A 19,820-nucleotide genomic window follows, 5' to 3' on the forward strand; every position below is an offset into this window, starting at 1 on the left:
AATATTTGTATATAAGATGATCAAGTGAAAGTAAAAAATTAAAAGTGTACTGATCAATGATGACCCACTTTTAATGGTGACAATTTTTTTCCTTAACAGCAACATCGATTTACTGATTGTGCAGAAGAAAAAACAATGGTGTGATTCCAGATTTTTATTTGTAAGTATTTATAGATTTCAATATCAATTTAGTTAAAGTTAATAGTTGTGATTGTTTTAAACGGCTTACGATTCGTCGTAATCAATTTAAAGGTAAATATGCATAATTTTTCTCTGTAATTTCGCATTGTAAGGTTGACGTCTTGTCAATGCGATTACTGTATTTATTCAGCTTGAATCAGCTATGCGCCATTCTAAGTGCAATAAAACGGCCGATGTCTGCAAATTTTAGAACATCTTTAAATAAAACGCAGTGTATTGTCGATGCATTGGTTAGATGTCTGACGTAGGAATTGTCTCGCAGTTAACGACACCCGCATACAGCATTTCAGTGTAACATTTTCTCGGTGCCGGCACCTAGATTTCGCTAATTGAGTGTCATTTGTGTTGTTTTCTCAATACGTCGAAGACAGATTGATTTGTGGGTAACTTGTTTTTGGTAGTATTGCATTCCTCAATTTTTTTACATGCGAGTGGAATCTTAAATTTAGTTTTTGCGATGCGACATGCGTGATCGGTACTGTTATGCTCCAATCAGTAAATATTAAGTCTGCTACGACGTACACAGTATCGATGGCAGCAAAGTGGTTACGAATGACTACGTTATTGCAAAAACGTCTTATTTCAATACAATACGAGCCATTATTGTTTTAAAATTATTTTGAATTTTAAAATAATTAAGATCACGTAAATCAAATTTAGATAGGAGGTAAAAATACATGTTCATTGTTATAGATAAATAGGTACATAATCTATTATACAATCATACAATTACAGTAAATAAATTTTCAATGCTTCACTTAAAATTTAATGTAAATAATTCAAGAATTCTTACAGTGTAATATATATTTTAATTAGTGTGCTATACTCTAAAACAGTGATTTTGTCAATGTCTTTTTGATGCATAACTAAAATATATTGTGGCATTATTTTGAAAACCTTATCAAGTTGGATACTTCTGTAAAACATAAAAATGACACATATATGTGATATGTAAATGATTTAGTGATTGCAATAAAATGAGTTACCAATTATTTCTATGTGTCATTTGCTAAATTTCTTTGAGTGTATGAGTATTTATTTTGTCAATATGTTCTGCACTTCATAGTGAACTGAGTCACAGTTCAGTGTTTACTCAGTTCATTATAATCACATTAGTGCTGCCCTTAAGTTTATTTTAGTCAACACGCTGATAATGAAATTATTTAAAGGTGCAGTGCTCACTTTTTCCTCTTATTAATGTACTGTATGTTCTTATTATAAACTTGTATCACCAGTAATGTATTAATCATAATCATTAATTTGATAATAAGATGCACATGTTCTTGAAGTTATTATAGATAAGAAGATAAAAGATATCTTTGGAGCCTCCTTGTAAATGAGCCGGTATAATTTGTTTCCTCTATTCTCTCCTGAATATTTTTAAAATGTTATTTAGTTCCTTAAGTGAAAACCAGTGTGAATATTTATTAATCCCAAACAACTGACTTCATAATTAAAATAATAGTAGTGTGTTATAGCCAACATCTATATATAATCAAATCAATTTCATAATTATAACATTGAATTTATCAATAGAACATATGTATATGTCTATGATGGGAAATAGAAATATTATTAATAGTTAATTATTAATTAATATTTCCAATAAGACTATTTGAAAGCGGCCTGTTTAGAGTATAATCATCTTTAATTCAATTCAAATTGTTAAAATTTAATAATACATAGTTTGTAATAGCAGATGAAAAAAAAAGTTTGACAAATTACTAGTATGTCATTTTTGTTAGAACATGGTTATGTAACTTGTGTACAGTATGAGGTTTCTTATAAAATACAAGTGGAAAGTTTGGTGATTGAAGTTATTTTTTTGTTATGTTTGACCAATACTGGTCACATATCAGACTCACTCTAATATAGTTTGATGCAAGAGATCATCCAATATGTTGGTTGATTGGAAAAACCATGAAATTGTAAAAAAAGTGTCAAAGCTCTAAAAGGTTGAATGTATATAGATATTTAAGACTAAAGAGAATGTTATGCAGATAAATTATTTTATGTTCAGTTATAGGTTTAGAAGCTAGAATGAGATGAGGGTATAGCTCATTCATCAGTAAAAAGCATTTTCTAACAACCAGAGCGAAAAATGATCATTAAATATTTTTTTTTATTAGAATGTAACATTATTACAACTTCTGGCAGTATAAAGTCTGCAGTGACAGATGGTAAAATTTAAGTTCACAGACCCTTCCGTTCCGTGAAATCAGTTCAGATGAAGCTGTAAAAGCCCTTGGGCTAACAGTAACTACATCAACAGAGAATAAGTAAGATAGTAAACAATAACGAATTGTAATAAGTGTTAATCCGAATTCCGAATTTCTTTTTTACTATATTATCATTGTATTATTTATTATTTCAAAAATGATTGATTTATGGATGGGGGTAAATAAAGGTGTATAAATATTTTAATTAATACAGCTTTTACACCTATAACCAATCATCTTGTAAATTATTCCTGTGTAAGTAAACTGGAATGGGGTATATTCTTGGGGATGATATGTTTATTAATATATGACATCTGATTTTAGATAAACCTATTATATTATATGTGTATAAATTTCATAAACAAATATTGTGAAATTGATTAATATATGTATTTATAACATGTGATTAGTGATTTAATATTCACTCTCTGTAATAACTTGCTTTGTACACATGCTATTGAAACATAAGCTTAATACAAGACAGTTTATTTTTAGAATAATCACCTGTTCTTTTTATACCATATAACAGACATGTACTCATGAGATTTAAGCCCTGCAAGTTTGATTCTTGCAAAGATGAATATGACACAGCAGGTGGTCGTTTTGATCTCAGATAACAATATCTTATTATGTATCTGGCTTGCATTACTACAAATTATGTAGAAGTATGTTGGAACATTAAGATTGTATCTGTCAGATTCATGGATAACTGATGATTAATTTGTATGTCTCATAAACATATGCTGTGATATATCTATTGTGCAATCACAAGTTATTGTCTCCGTCTCCCTTTTACCTGCAAAATCACATGTGCTGAAGTAGAATTTATTTAAATTGAATGACTTGGCCTTGGTTAATAACATTTCGTATGTTCTCCCATTTCAGTTATGTAAAGGACACTCATTTTATTATTTACCAAAGTCTTACTAGTTATGGAAAGCGCTTTTAAGAACAGATCAGATACTGCTGGTGTGAGAAAGGCTGTTAACTAGACAAGCTTGTGTACAAGTAGACTTTGAAAATAGCCCCATTTGTTAAATTCCTCATTAAAGATGCTGTCATAATATATAAGATAAATCTTTGTTTTAGCTCATAGACGCCCTCTACCAAGCATAGCCCCCCCCCCCCACAAGATATCTATGGCAAGAAATACTATAATTGCCACACTTGGCAGACGGGTTGTCGATAACAGTGTGCTATTAGAGTATGCAGTGGTTGTTGCTGCTCCTCATGGAAACTTGTTTATGATCCTATATAATTGCAAAATGCGCAAAGTGTGAATATTATAATCGCAAGTTTCATTCATCTATTACTGGGCTACCATTGCTTAACATAAATGTCTTTCGCCAATTATGCATCTGTTCGTTTTGTCATATAAAATTTTGGCCTTTTAAGAAATTGTCATTTAATAATTAATAATTAATACTTAAAACCATATTAGCTATTATAACAAGTATTCTTCTAGGACTACTGTAGCATAGATAGCTTCTAATAAGAACTTCTTTAAATAGAAAAGTAATGGGGTTATGTGCAATATTTAATTGATTAATGTCTTAATTTATAATGGTATTAAAGGTTCTTAAGAATTTTATTACTAGGAATATATATAATTATCAAGACACAGTTCTTTTAAAGCTATAGTAAAGCACAGAGATACAAATAATTAGTTTTTAATAAAATGTTTTAATTTTTTATTTTAAAATTCAATGGACATTGACTTTGTATGTGTATATATGTAAATAGAAATTATCAGTTGTTACTAGTTAGCATTAATTAATTACAATTTATAATTTTCTAGTAGTCAAATGGAGTTTTTTTAAATAATTTATTCTGAAATAATGCTTCAAGGTTTTTTTTAAAAGATAGTAGTTTTGTGCTGTTTCTATGCTGTAAAATTATTTTTCTTGTGTTGTATTTTTTGTATTACATATTTATTTCAGTAGGCATTGATGGACTTTTTTAATTTTAAACATAATTAAGTTATTTTAGTGAAGTGAATTAGGTTATTAATGTAAAAATACCCTTGTTTCAGATAACAACAAACAAGAGTCCGATCCTGCTATAATTTTCCAAAATCTCCTTGAAGACTGTTACTATTTAGAATTTAATTATTTTTTTGTTAATGTGAAGAATTGTTTGCGGGCAGTAGCTGGAGGATGCCAACTGTGAGAGAGAAACAAAAGACGGAATTAGTCATTTATTTATTGATTAATAATTAATTAATAGTTTATATTTGTTTATTAACCTTTATATTTTCGGGAAAGGAATTGAAGGTTGAGAGATGTGTCTATCTAATTGTTCGCGGTTGTAATGAAGTTGATGAGTTTTATTTATTTGTATTTAATATTTAGTTGAGATAGGGTTTTAGTGGCAGTCTTTGAGATTACACCATCACAATGAGTAACGATAGAGGCTGACGTCGGTATTGAAATCGTTTGATGGAAAATTATGGACAGTATGGCGTCAAACGTGTCAGTACGTAGCACCAAACAAAGAAAAGACAATCTTATAACGAGGAAACAGGACAAGAGTCCGGAGAAGACCATCAGGGGGACGAGGGGCGCCTATCGGGGCATCCCGTCGACATCCAAGCGGGATGAGGAGACGGACACGGGGTCCACGGAGAGGCTGGACCGGTCGAAGAAGTTCATCTCGCAGAACAAGAGCAGCTATGGCCTGGGGAAGCGGCCAGATTTCTCCCTGAAGAACAGAAGCGTCCATCTAGCCTCCTCTCGTTATGGCCAGGTGAGTTGAATTTTTTTTTTTACATCCAAAGCACTACTTATTTATATTTATCAGACACATTGTTGTGTACTGTCGCGGTCAATAGGTTCGATTTCAGCAATGAAAGGAACTAGTCGAGACTTTATACTGATATCGGATTTATGTAAAAAAACTTTAAAACTGTTGCATTTATATATATAGCAAAAACAACCGAGCTCCACTCTACATTTCGGTATATAAAAAATATCTACAGAATTTGTTTTGTCGAAGGCACTGTTTCAAATGCAGTTATTTTTTTTTATTTGTTTTAATATTATTCTAATTTATATGAATTAATGTTAACTACATTCTGCGACACCTGCTTTTGTGACACGCTATTACGGTTAAATACAGAGCTTACTTTGTAAATACTAGGGTGACCGGAATGTAATGTCGTTTCTGTCGAAATATTTTACAGAAAAACCGATTGATTTGTTACCGCTCCGGCATTGATTTGTATACTAGCTGTCAACAGGTTGTTGATAACGAATGTGATTATATCGTTGATTAGAAATTAAAACTTGTTAAAAATGTAGTTGTGTGAATTTAACTTAAGAAAGCGACATCACTTTTTCGGTTCCTCTAATATTTTACTTTGTCCGTTACAGCAGCGTGCCGGTCTTGTTTTAGTCTAACTTTGGCAAGCGATCTAGTCCTAACTTCAGAAGTCTGGGACACATTGGCATCGGAATGCTAAATTCGAATTGACTAAGCGAGTTTTATTTTTGAAGCCCCGTGACTAGTTTTTTTTTAAATTCAAATTCAGAATGTCTTTTTTTAAGTAAACATTTACATGCGCTTTTGAATCGTCGACTATTTTAACATTATAAGTAATAAGCTACCACCGAAACGCTGATCTGTTGAGAAGAGCCGGCCAGAAATTTAACAGTTGCTCTTTTTACAATTTTTTATGTGTAAATTACAATAATAATGTAAATGAGTCAACGAACCAAGTTCCAGATGTGTTTCTTTCAAACAACACGCTTAGCGTTTCCTATTGAAATATATGCAGCAGTATAAACTCGCCAGCATTGTTATCAAAAAAGAGATTGACTTGGTAGATTAAACATTATCAGCGCACTGCCTCTTTCAATCCGCGGAAACTGAAAAAATGCCAAACAAACCGTGTATGTACTTCCGTCACAAATAAGAAATCTGAATGTAGATCCTTTCTTAATTATAATAAATATTAAGTATTGATCGTGGTATGATAAGGCATTAGTTTGTGTTTTTATTGTGTGGATGCCGACCCAAGGGATACTTTGAGAGATTTATACTAAAATACTGGTACGATTTGTGTTCGAATTTTCACGAAAATAAAACATGAAATTAATGTATTCAACATTGGAACTTTAAATAAGTTGTTGATCGCAAACTTATTTTTTTATTCAAGGTTTTATATTTGTGGAGAAGAAGTAGGTAGAAACTCCACAACAACACATCTTTTAATAAAATTTGACAATACAGATTTATACGTTATTTATATAAGAAAATAATTTAAATATTGATGTCTATTCCCCTCTATCCTCTTTCTTATTTATTATCAAAGCTTTTGGTGTTTTTCAGAGTACAGCTTTTAATAACGATCATAGGTATCGGAATAAGAATATCATAAGAATCTTTTTGGGGCATAAAAACGTAAAACTTACTAACTTTTTGCCTATGATCATTTTTTTTAATTATTCGAATTATTATTTATTAGCATTTTTTTAAAAATAATTATCTCAAATTTACATTCACATCTCACGAGGATTATTAGAGAGTAGGAGGTAATTATAATTACAAGCATTTTCTTTTATATTTCTAACTGCGTCCGTGTATAGCCAAATTGGTCACCTGGATTGTCAACCTATAAAGAGGTCGCTTGTTTTTTTTTAAAAAAAAAAACAGATGTCTACATGAGACAGAGTTGCGTAACACCTGCAAAATTCGTTAATGCCATTTGGACCGTGTCTGATAAAAAAAAACTTTGAGTAGTAACTTCTCTTTTCAGCACACGGGCGCCCGCTGAAAGACACAGGCCTTCCCAAAGATATCTATAGAAGATATACTATAATCGTTACGTTTAAGATAATAACACGTCTTTGTAATGGTTCCACGGTTTACACAAGAATTTTCTGAGGGAATACGAACTTTTATTCATTTAAATAACACATAAAATAAATTAACGCTGTAAATGACTATAGATAGCACACCATGGGAATCAAGGCTGTTTCAATGTTTATTTATTTATTTACTTTATTAGAGATAAACAGTAACAAAAGGCAGTAAGAAAGTACAAACTTAGAAGCTTAGAAATATAAAATTAGTTACAATTGTTACCTTATAACTATCTCACTGAGAACATATAATGATTTATAGTCAAACAATGAAAAAACAAAAACATTACTAAACAGGGATCAAAGATTATGGTTTATATATTTATATTATGTAATTAACTATTACATATTTACAACATCCTTTCAGCCCGTAGACGCCCACTGCAAGGTATTGGCTTCCCCCAAATATACCTATGGGGGATATGGCTAAGTGGCCACGCCTGGTGATCACGGTGTTGTATTATGGTACCCAGAGGACGCAGTAATGGCGATCCCATATAAGTTAATTATACATAAGACTGTATCTCGGGAATCGAATCCGGGAAAAACGCAAGTCTGAGGCCCCTACCGCTGTACTGATCGAGTAACTCCTACTCTCGACAAAGTTAATAATAAAATAAAAAATGTTATAACTAAGCTGTGATAAAATAATGATGTATACTAGTAAAATAAAATAAATCAAAATATAAATCTGTGATAAATTATAAATAGAAATAGATATAACTGCAGTGTTTGAGGATGGATGGTTGGAACGGAATGGTTGAGAAAGAGACAGACAGAATTGTGGAATGAAAGAAAGGAGAAAAAGACAATGTGATGAAGCATGGAATAGGAGAATGAAAATAAAAACGTAATGTGTTTTTTTTTTAAGAAAATAAAAACCCTGTTTCTACATAAATAGTGGTGGAACGAGAAAAAAAACTCGTCAAAGTTCCAAGAGAGAGCCGGAGGGCGTGAGCAGATTTCGTATATGTTAATGCATGAAGTGCAATAAGATGCTCTTGCGCCGGTTGGTACGTGCTTGTGAATTTTAGACAGATGACACTAAATGTATGTTTTGACGATTACATATCGCAAACTGCTATTTGATTGTCTTCGCACATTACGTACGCGGATGTATTAGCGTGAATCTAATAAACTAGGTGTCACATAGGTATAATTTTATCTTAAACATGTACAGGGTGATTCGTTTTAGTTCAAAAAGCTATGGAAGGATAGATGTATTATATCTTATTTGTCATCAAAAAGATTTACTCCTATTTCCAATCACCGTGTATAAAGTGAAATATGTTACATTAATTAAAATATTCTTACACTGATATTTTGTACATTTACAATAATTAAAAAAAAACAGTGGACGTCTATAGAGTATTTACAAGGCACCGTGAAAAACTGACTACCAAAGCCTTTGACTGCAAAAAGATTCTAATTCCTTTGTAATAATCGGAAAAAGATTTTTTTTAAATTGCCACAAATCATTATTGGATTACCACTAACAACAGAAAAAGTTAATTATTGAAAAAACGAATATTTAAAAGATAAGAATCCTTGGCAAAAATGTAACCTGATTATTTTGATTTCATTTAAGCTATAACTGATAAAGTGCATATATATATATATATATATATATATATGTCGTGGAGAAGCATATATACATATATATATATATATATATATATATATATATATGTATATATATATATATATACATGTTTGTCCACAACTAGCACTTTGCGAATTAAAGTTAAAAATAGACAATAAGTTGACGATCAATAAGAGTTTTATTAAAAATTCCAATGTTGAATAAAAGATTTTTTTTTCGTTTATTCAACATTTTCATATAGCAAATAATAATTGATTTTAATTTTTATTTGAATACTCCGTTTATTACTATATTATCATTACGCTCTTTATTTCAGAAAAGATTTATTTTGGATATAGTGTAGTACACCCCTTAGCTATACACTGACCGCTGTAAATCTTTTACACCTATAAACTTGTTTGTATATTCTTAATGACACGTGACCCAAGGTACCTTAGTCGAAAACGTTCTATGCTTTCTAATTGAGAGGGTTGTTTTCATTGACCGACACGGCCTGGTCAGGAAACTGCTACCTTTTTCCTTTTTTTCTTGGCATAGAACGTGTTAATTTCTTACGATTTTCCTTTACGTTGGTTTTAAGAAGTGATTTGGTTAAAAAATAAATCACATCTAGATCAACAAAGACACGGTGAAACCGCGTCGCGGTTTTCGAGACAAAATAATAAGCTTTTGCCCCGCGCAGTAACAGTTAAGGAGAAGCCATAATACAATATAACATTCAATGCTTCTTTCTATCTCCCAACGACTTACTTTAACTTTAACTTACTGCCATTTAATACTGGTGACTGTGTTTATGTTCCAAGTGTTACGCATGTATTGGCTTATCAACACTTTAATAATAAAGCGCGTGAACGACGGCGCGTGTTGGGGGTCGATCGGTTCATGGTCAAGAGGATCTGATTTTTTATATTTAAATAAATAAACTCACTTAACGTCTTAACTATTTGAAATGTGTTTTGACATACACGCGGGTAAAATTTTCGATTTACTGTACTGTTAATTATGCTATATTGAAAGAGATATGAGAGGTTAAAAATTTAAATAACAGTGTACTGTTGGTATAGCGGTGTTAGCTCTATATTATCATGGGTTCAATTCCGGCGATTTAGGGACATTATAACGACATACATGCAATTGTATACATAAAGATTCTTTTTGTTTTTCGTGATGAAAATGTTCCCTCGTATTAGCCTTTGCTAAATGACACAGTCCCATGTAATGTGCCTCAGTTATTATGTTATACGTTTAATAAGTGTATTAAACTAAAAATTGTAAAAAATGTCATCATTGTAAAATATTTTTTAATTAACATTATTTTTAACAGACGACAAATAAACGAGTTATTGGCTTTTCTCTATTCAGGGCGCGTTTGAAAACTTTACAGCTTTATTTCTAAGGATGTCATTAAAAGGAAGAACCTACATCAAATTGAACGAAATGCGGAGTGGTGGAAAATGTTCCACCATATCCTCGTGGAATGTGTTTCCGAACCGAAGCATTGAGGAAATATATTAACATATATAACAATGTATCTGTAGGCTTAGTAAACAGTATTCTTCTGGCCTTTCCTAAATCGAAAAGATTTATATTATTATTGAAATAAATTAAAAAAATATTCTTCTCTTAATAAGTAGTCAAGTTTCATTAATCTGATACTTTAAAAAAACCCGAACTGAAGCTATGACCATCCGTACCTCACGTTCTTGTAAGTGACTTTGGATGCTTACATAGTCTTGCAGACAGCTTATTCGACAAAGGGAAGTCTTAGAAATAGATATAATTTTTTGCTTGGTTTGTGTGTTGTTCTACAATAAGCCGGTCTGCTGATTTTATAATTTGCTTTGTAATGCTACTATAAGAGTACTATAATAAAATTAAAACTCCTCTATAATAAGCAAAGATTAAAAAAGTCCTTATTTTTGTACGTGAATTTGATGGACATAAGCCTTTACCTTAGCTTTTCTGTAGAAATGATGGGAAGCTTCTATCTTCCTATTCCGATACTTAGCACCTGCTGTTCGCGGTTACCATGACTGCTAGTCCTGCCAGGACACTTCCTGGGTTGTTGGGTACTGACGGCCTGGTTTTTTAGTCTATCCTAAGGTGCCCCATTTTTTGTTTTAATATTTTTGAGTTTGATTTGGACAGTGGTAGTTCAGTGGTAAAAGACTGAGACTTGCGATCGTAGGTGGCGTGTTCGATTCTCGGGATGCAAGCCTAAATAATTCACACTTATTATTGCATTAGTCATATAGAATTGCTACTGCTCACAAGTTATCAGAGGATGGACACAGCAGCATGCTTTGCGTACCATAATATCACATTGCGATTGTCAATCCGGCTGCCAACATGCAAGATACGAAATCTGATTCCGCCATCCGGCTCTCTCTTGGAACTTTGGAGTTACTTCAGCAGTAGAGGACTGAGACATACGATCGTCGCGGGTTCAATTACTGGGATATAATCTTCTTTATAATAATCAACACTATGCATTAATTATATGGGATCGCCAATGCTCTAAAACAATTTACCAGAGAATGGGCAGCAGCATCCTCTGCGTACCATAATAACATACTAATCGCCAACCCAACTAAGTCGTGGTGATTATGGTACATCCCCCCATAGATATCTTTGGGGAAGGCCCCTATAAAAGACGATGTTTTTGGCATTTGCTACTGTCCATCGCGTGATTGTAGCGATAATGCTACGGGCGCTTAGAAGAGAGGTGAGGGTGCGTCACATCTCGTGGTTGCTAGGAAAAATATATGGCGATAGTATCGAGTAATAATTCAATTTACACGTCGGGATATTTTTAAATTCGTCGATGGATTTAATGTCTATTTTGTGAGAAGCCCTGCAGGTGCGAATCACTATGAAATCCATATTTTTCAACCAGCAGTGTGTATTCAAGCGATGTAGTGTTGATTTTAAAGGCGTTCTTGGATTAATCATACGTATTTCTTTGGCTGATTTCGCTTTTTAACTACGGTTACGAATTAAAATACGTTATTAAAAATTGTAATAAATCGTGCTAAAGTGAACGTTGAAGTCACATAGCGCGCGGGACAGATGGCTGCAGAGACTTTAGTGTGAGTGAACAGGTACCGATATGACCTTATTAAACATCAGAAAGCTCTGGATGCAGGACGCTTTTAACCAACCTTATTGGAAATATAAGGGGAGGCCTATACTAAGCAGTAGACGTTTTGCAGCCGAAGGACGATGAAAATGAATGTGTATGTATCCAAGTGAAGCTAGCGTGTACATTGTTGAACGGTATAGTGCTTCTAGTTGAACGTCAGAGAAATGCTCTAGCTCTCTCCCCCACTACTTAGTTTTGACGGTAACTCGCTGCATCGCGAGCTGGGATATCCGTAGTGTATTCGCGTTAGAAAGCCGCGTTCACATTTACTTTGTATATATTTATTAATACTAATTTCAACATTGGATTATTTATAGTGATAAGTTGGATATATCAATAAAATACTACTGCTTTAACACAGTAGTTATAAATTGCAAGCGCAAGTCACCTCCTGAGATATGAGTAAGACGCGGACTGGTATATTTTAGATACTTCTGTGAAATTATTATTAAAATCAAGAGAAAAAGAAGTCACAGAATGCTTGGTTGAACATATGTAAGATTTAAATGTTTTTAATGTATCTATTACCGTATAGCATGTTTAAATTGATCGCTCTAAAATGTATTATTATTTTTGTATTGAAATGCGATAGACCAATAAGTTCTGGCAACACAGTAGAAAGTACAGGGACAAGTAGAAAATAATAATTAATTTTAATATTCGAAATTTAAAAACTCCTTTTCTTACTATACTTTCATTACGTTATTATTGATGAACCTGTAGAGGCAATATTAAGACGTTGTCGGCGGCGCATCGAAAAGGCGAATTACACAAAAATAAAATTGTTCATTTACGTTGGTATTACTTCGTATTGTTACTACTTCAAGACCGGTACACTAGGAAGAGTCCCACAAAACCATTAATTATTTTGATAGTAACTAAGTAGCTATTCGTTAACCTTTTTAGTGCTTTTATGCATATAATCTAATATCGTGTATAAAACGTAAGGTGCTTACAATACCCGGCGATAAATATTGCACGTCGACCTTTGGAAAGAGACAATCGGCTAATTTCGTCTTAGTAGAGCATTATCTCTGTCCCACACTACATATGTAAGGTTTTGTCAGTCGTTGTATTTCCTGCGTACTGTAATTAAGTTGCACGTGAAAGTGTATTGCCAGATATGTGTTTGTAAAATAGTAATAAAATATATTATAAAAAAATCAACAAAAAGGTTTTTAAAATAAATAAAAAACCGCAGCGCCCGAGCCGCCGTCTCACGCCATTTTATCAGATTAGATCGCAGACATCAGTAGAGTTCAATCTACGGAAATTGTTATCTGTTTTTCTTTTTAAATACAATTTGACGCACAAATAATTGAGCCTTGAAATGATTTTTGGTGTAGATACCAGATTGCAAGGAACAGGAACAAGTAATAAGTGATATCATTAACCCGTCGAATGCCTATGGACATATCTGTCCGAACTCCCCGGGTGCGTACGGGTCTGATCTACCCGAAATAAAGTAGGCTATATTATATTGAATCACCTTAAAAATACAGTTTAAAATCGCTTGCTCTGTATGTACTACAGACCATAGGTTTATAAACATTAATATTTCATTGATTATTTTAAAAACGATCATTCTTGACACTGACAAGCTCCATATTGCGGCAAATGAAGGGTTAAACCGTTTAATTTGTTTAAAGATAAGAAAACTATTGACTTATGGGAGGGTTTTGTTTCACATCGGCACTTTAATCTTTAATGTATTGCTTCTTGTATTATAGTTGATTTATCGAAGCAGAAAAATAACTTCTTTATTAAAATTATCTATTACTTCCGAATCTAGTTATTGTAGACGTCAATTTCAATACTACCCACATTTTCAATACTACCCACCTATAACAATTTGATTTTACCCTTGGCCTACAAGGTTACCCTCTGAAACTACCTCGAAGGCTATTTGAGATACTTTAGTTTGACCACGAGGATCTGAAGATGCCGTTGATGTTTCAGTATTGTATCAAGTCACATTCCTACTACCCTACCCTTTCCGTGTCATTAAAACACCAGACCGTTCGATTTAAAGACTTGAAGGTTGAGATGTATATTCCACTGAAGCTTTTAATTGCCTTCTACGATTAACAAACACTAGTAAAGAAGAAATTTGCTTAAATGTTGTATAGTCACGTAGATCGAATACATACCAAGCAATAAGAAATATATGATATCCACTGTACTGTACTCTTACTCGGTCTTTCGTGGTGAAATAAGTCTTTGAAAGATGGTCAAAGGAAAAGACTCGTATTATAATATGAAACAAATAGACAATGTGTATGTTCTCTTAATTAGTTGAATTATTGTTTTATAATTGCAAAATTTTAAAGAAGGCTTTACGAAGTGGTAGTAATGAAGGCCATAGAAATTTTTCTGAAAAAGATTGAGTTGTGTGTGTCGAACTCTCTTAAATTCAATTTGGGAGATGTCATTGTAAAGAAGAAAAATTTGATTCTTTTTTCAAATATAGCTCTTCTGAAATTCTTCTCGTGTCGTATAGATGTAGTCTTCAATTGATTCTTAGATTATGAATAATATGAATCGCCAAAAGGATTGTAATATTTGCTTTGCATCCGTCAAGATGATATGACAATGTTTCTTTTGTTATTTTTTATGTCATCTGACATAAAAAATAACAAAAGAATCTAAGTTTAAGTTCCAAGCATTGAAGTGGTTCTGAAGTAACAAACAATTTAAATAATGCCTAATACAACTCAGACGGTCTCTTTATTTCTTGCAACGACTTTTTTTGACCGTTGACCAGACGGCAAGTGGCTCTTACGTTTTTGCAGGCGCCTGCGACACTCGTAACTACTGCGCAGTTCACGATGCGATTGGATCCGGTTGCGGTGTGAATTTATAGTTTAAATTTAACCGCGGAGTTATCACTGTTGGCCTAATGGGTCTGGGGCACCGTCTGCGGCATTCGAATCGCTTATTTGATAACTGCTATGAATCACTTACCGTACAATTTACAATTTTAGCGTTTGACATTTAAAAATAACATAACGACATTTATAAACCAATACATTTTATAGATTTTTAATAATATTAATTATTCAAAATATCCATTTTCATGGTATCCAATCTTTAATCGTACATCCGTTTCTTTACTACCGCGTAACATTTTTATGCGTTCATTTATTCGATTCGATTGTCTTATCTTGTCTCTGTGGGCTGGTTTCCGCATCCTCATTTTGTGTCGGGGATAGCCTTAATCAAGCCAATTCAACTTCTCGAGAAATCCTAGCAGGAAAGCATCTCAGTGATCCGAGATGGGTAGCCCTGTATGTTGCTGCTCTCATACACTGAAGTAGTACATGGGTAGCATTCTCGTCTTCTTCCAGGCATGTTCTGCACAGAGGACTCTCCGTAACACCTAAATAGATGTTTGGTAAAAATACCATGACCAGGTAAGAACTCTGCCACCAGGTGCAGTAGGGGTGGCGACAGCTGGAGCAGGCTACCGCAGAGCCAGCAGCTTACGGTAGGAAAAGCCACTTGCTCGTCGGCACTTCTCATGTCTCGTTCATTGTCTATCTACTTAATATTATTATAGATATCAAAGTAATATTATCTATCTACATCTGATTTGTAAATCTGTCTGTCCTGCGGCGAGTTATTTATGTTGATGAAATATCTGATAACTGTTCATCTTCGTATGGGCCTCGCAGCACAGTATCATAGACATAGAATAGTTATTATTAAATTTGTTTATTTTTATTATCTACATTATTATAAAATAAACAAACTATTTCATCACTTTCCAAAATAATCGTGTATCTTTTACAGTGTCATATAACTTAGAAACGTCGCCGTCGATTCTGCCGTCGCTCGCCGTTTCTTCTGAGGGTCTTTTTAAAATCTTCTTTTCGGTTGGCTCTCTTGCTTGGGCGCTACGAGTCGATTTCTTTGCTCATTTAGGTGGCCTACTGTTTTTTTTTTTGGGAGGCGTTGATAAACTTTTTAGATAGCTAAATAATGGCCTGGGTATGTCACCTCTAGGTGCACCGGTGAGACACTGTTAAGGTTGCGGGACGTCGCTGGATGTAGAGTAAGATAGATGATCGTGACGATGTTTGGAGGCCTATGACTTGACGTGAGCGAATTTTTTTTTGTAAATAAGGATACAACGTATGGGGGCATCCCCATTTGACTTTGGACCACTACTACCTACATAAAGCCCACACTTGCGTTAACGTCCTATTTGAGAACCTATAGTAAGCTTTATACAATTTTAACTAAATATGTTATGTACATATTTTTTTAAACATTTTATAAGGGAGCGTTTTTATTGAATGTACACACCTAGATGTAGAAGGTGACAATGACAGTTAAAAACTTCTAGATGTGACTATTTATATTTCATTCATTCATTTCAGCAGTAGAACGGGTCACCGATAGATATTGGTCTCTACCATAAATTTTCAATATTATTGTAAGCAACTTGTATGTGTCTCCCGACAGTCTTAACAGGGTTGTCTTGTCCACGTTGTGTGTGGACACCCTACACTGCACTTGCCAATTCGTAACCTAGCGGGTATTTGTTCTGGGCGTTATGTGACTGCCACTTCAACTTGTTTACGGAATTGCTGTGGATCTAGACCAGAACCACGAAAATATAAAATAAGAATACAAAGGTGTAAAAGCTTGTGGTACATGATACTTTTTGTTTTATACCTTAGAATTAACATTCTGAAAAAATTGGGGTCAGTAATACCGTCCTCTGCGTACCATAATACCACACTCTAGCCCAGAGTTCCCCAAACTTTTTTGTGTCGTAGACCCCTTGCATGTTTTTCCATGTTGGGTAAACCCCCTACTTACCTGATATTGATTTCCTGTAAATTTCTAACTGTAGTGAAGTTTAGTGTTAAAAACTGAAAGTAAAAACACATGTTAATTTATACATTTATTAATTGAATTTAAATTAAAACTACTCAAAATAAAATTTTTGTATCTGTTATGTAAAATATATGTAACATATTAATATTTTTTTACTTCATCGGTACTTTTATAAATAATGTAAATGTTTTGATATTATAAGATAGTATGATGTAAGTAAATAGGTACTATCAGTGTATGTGTTGAGATCCACTATCTTGGACCTCCATTTTCATTTCATGGACCCCCAAATTTTTTTCGCTGACTTAGACCCCTTGTAGGTTGTTATAGACCCCTAGGGGTCGATATAGACCACTTTGGGAATCACTGACCTAGACATTCCTTATTCTTTATTTAAATGTATATTTTTTTTTGGATACAGCGATGGAATTTCTAAAGTTAAAAATAAAATTTTAAAAAATTATACTGTTAGTAATGTGACGTATATTTATTTAATACTCTCCACCCAGACAGACTTTGTACTGTCATAAGTAGTTGGAACATTTCCAGTAAACAAATGAAACGTATTTCAGAGTACTTACTTTATGGATTGATATATTTTAATAGTAAACAAAGATCACTTTATAAAGTTTTATTTTTGTTACGCTGCAAGATTATTAATAATGTTATATTTTCATTGCTATGATTTTAGATTAGAACCGTTGTTTTGGTATGCTCTGTGGTTTGTATGGGACGTGAAAATTTTTCTTCACTATTATTCAATGTCTTTTCTTCTTTTTGTTTTTCTCCGATGGAAGCCCACTTTAAGGCTTAGGCCTGCCTAAAAGATCGCCACAATAATCTGTCACGTTGTCGTCGCTCGACAACTTTTAATTTACCTTCGATTTACTGTCATGAAAATGTAAAAAAATATAAAAATAAAATATATATAGTTATAATACAAATTAATACATTTCACTATAGTATTCATTCTCGTTTGAGACTATGACAAGTATGTAAGGAACTTGGCATTTAAACATGAAGAATATAGTAAACTTCACAGACTAGTTGTCCCGACTAATTCTCTAATAGATTCGGGCGTTACTTTGCGGAAGTCCAAACTATGTTTGTATGTTCTCTTTAAAACCTAGAAAATATTAGGAAACTTACGGAAAATGTAAAGAAATGAGTAGTCTTTCTCAAGTTAGAAATAAGAGAAATAAGGATAATTAATACAATAACACAAAAAGATTGTTTAAATTGACTATGTCGTCATTTTAGCCCATGAACGTCCACATAAGCCTCCCCCAAAGATATCTATGAGGGATATACCATAATCGCCACGCTTGGCATGCGGGGGGTTGGCGATCGCAGTGTGGGATATATGGTACGCAGAAGACGCTGCTGCCCATCCTCTAGAAAACTTATTTGTGAGCAGTAGCCAACCTATATAATTAATGCAGAAATTGTGAATTATATAAGATCCCGGGAATCGAATCTGCGACCTAAGATCGCAACTCATAGTTCACATTGTAACAGAAATTAAAATTAGTATTAGTAGTGCATAAATTTTCCTATGCAATATTTGTAAACTAATCACTTTGATTAATTTGTCTATGGCGCCGATGTACATGTGAGGTGAGATATGCGACCTTATAATATTTAATTCACCACGCGAGCTCAGTGCGGATTGATAGATGTCGCATCATACATAATTCGACAGTTGCAACCGATCCTATGTGTCGTTCTCTATGACCGTCGAATCTAAATTCTAAACACGTTCCGTGTGTCCAAGCTAAGATCGCTTCACAGCTGCACTTGCACCCAATTACTCCATGTTACCTTATCATTGATAACTGCCTAACTAATAGGCTACTATGCTTTTGGGATAGACCGAGTGGTATTTCCTGTAAAGCCGTCATTGTATAGATACAGGCTAAACTCCTTCACCACCATCTCAGAAATCCGGTATTGTTAATGTCAACAGCTAAAAGAAATTTGTCAATAAAGTACTACTACATTTACAAAAGAGATTTTCACCTCATCACGGTATCTCTTTAAACATAAAGCTTAGAAAATTGACATTTAGTAGCAATATTACTTTCGTCGAGTAGAGATTAGTAAGAAATGGATTTCGATCCGCATGAGGTTAAGCAGCGTTTATTAAAAATGTATAACTATAGCTTGTATGGGTTAGAATTTTGCTTTTATCTTTCTTTGGCAAAAAATTTCCAATGATGAATTTTATAAAATTACCTACTCCGGAAGACGAAAGTGTTTGACTAATGTGTGTCGCCAGTGATGACGTACGGATACAAGATATGGTCAATTACTACGAGGGTCATAAGAGAGGGTTCAATGTCCAGAGTGCAATGGAGAGGGCTATACAGAGAGTTTCGCTGTGAGATCTAATCGGAAATGAGAGGATCCGATGAAGTACCAAGATCATTGATGTAGCTCGAAGAATTGCTCTGAAGTGGCTGAGGGCAGGGCACATCGCTCGTGCAACCGATGACCGTTGGGGCCAAAAGGTTTTTGAGTGGCGACCACGAGGTGGTAGACTCGGCGTGGGTTGGCCCACACCAGGTGGACCGACGATATAGTTAAGGTCTCGGCAAATCGTTGGGTGCAGGCATCCCAGGACATAGTCATCGTGGCGATGGTTGGGCGAGGCCAATGCAGTGCCTAGCAGTGGGTGTCCATAACCTTAAAAGAAAAAGACACTAACCTAAGGCAGTGCGGGTCATGCAAAGCGGTCGAGAGACAGTGTGTAACATTACCAATAGATATTTTGAGTACTTCTAGTGTTATACCGATAATTGTATGCTTTTCTCAGTATTTTAATGTTTGCAGCGGCAATAAATTGAAAGAGTACATATCAAAGTGTCGCGGAGATAATGTGCAAACAATGAAAAAACTTCACGTGCTTATGTTGCAAACAATGAAAAAAACGTCGTGTTTGTGTCGCA

At 33.7% G+C, this 19,820-nt stretch overlaps 1 protein-coding gene across 5 annotated transcripts in view; it reads left to right on the forward strand.

The window, feature by feature from the left end:
- The first annotated feature begins 98 nt into the window (after positions 1-98).
- Wnk (Wnk kinase) overlaps positions 99-19,820 on the forward strand; it is a 93,583-nt gene continuing 73,861 nt past the window's right edge. For 3 of the 5 annotated variants that reach the window (XM_068768565.1, XM_068768569.1, XM_068768568.1), the window contains exons 1-2: positions 99-160; positions 4,453-5,165. In XM_068768565.1, coding sequence (XP_068624666.1) covers positions 4,869-5,165 — 297 coding nt within the window. In that variant the 5' untranslated portion in view covers positions 99-160; positions 4,453-4,868. Of the gene's footprint in view, positions 161-191; positions 253-561; positions 581-4,452; positions 5,166-19,820 lie in introns of those variants that run through there. The other 2 variants (XM_068768566.1, XM_068768567.1) reach the window with 2 other exon arrangements.

This window comes from Battus philenor, unplaced genomic scaffold (genome assembly GCF_028537555.1).
Source record: "Battus philenor isolate CCGP_79_NKW_IND1 unplaced genomic scaffold, ilBatPhil1.0.hap1 SCAF_26, whole genome shotgun sequence".
Classification (NCBI taxonomy): Eukaryota; Metazoa; Arthropoda; class Insecta; order Lepidoptera; family Papilionidae; genus Battus; species Battus philenor.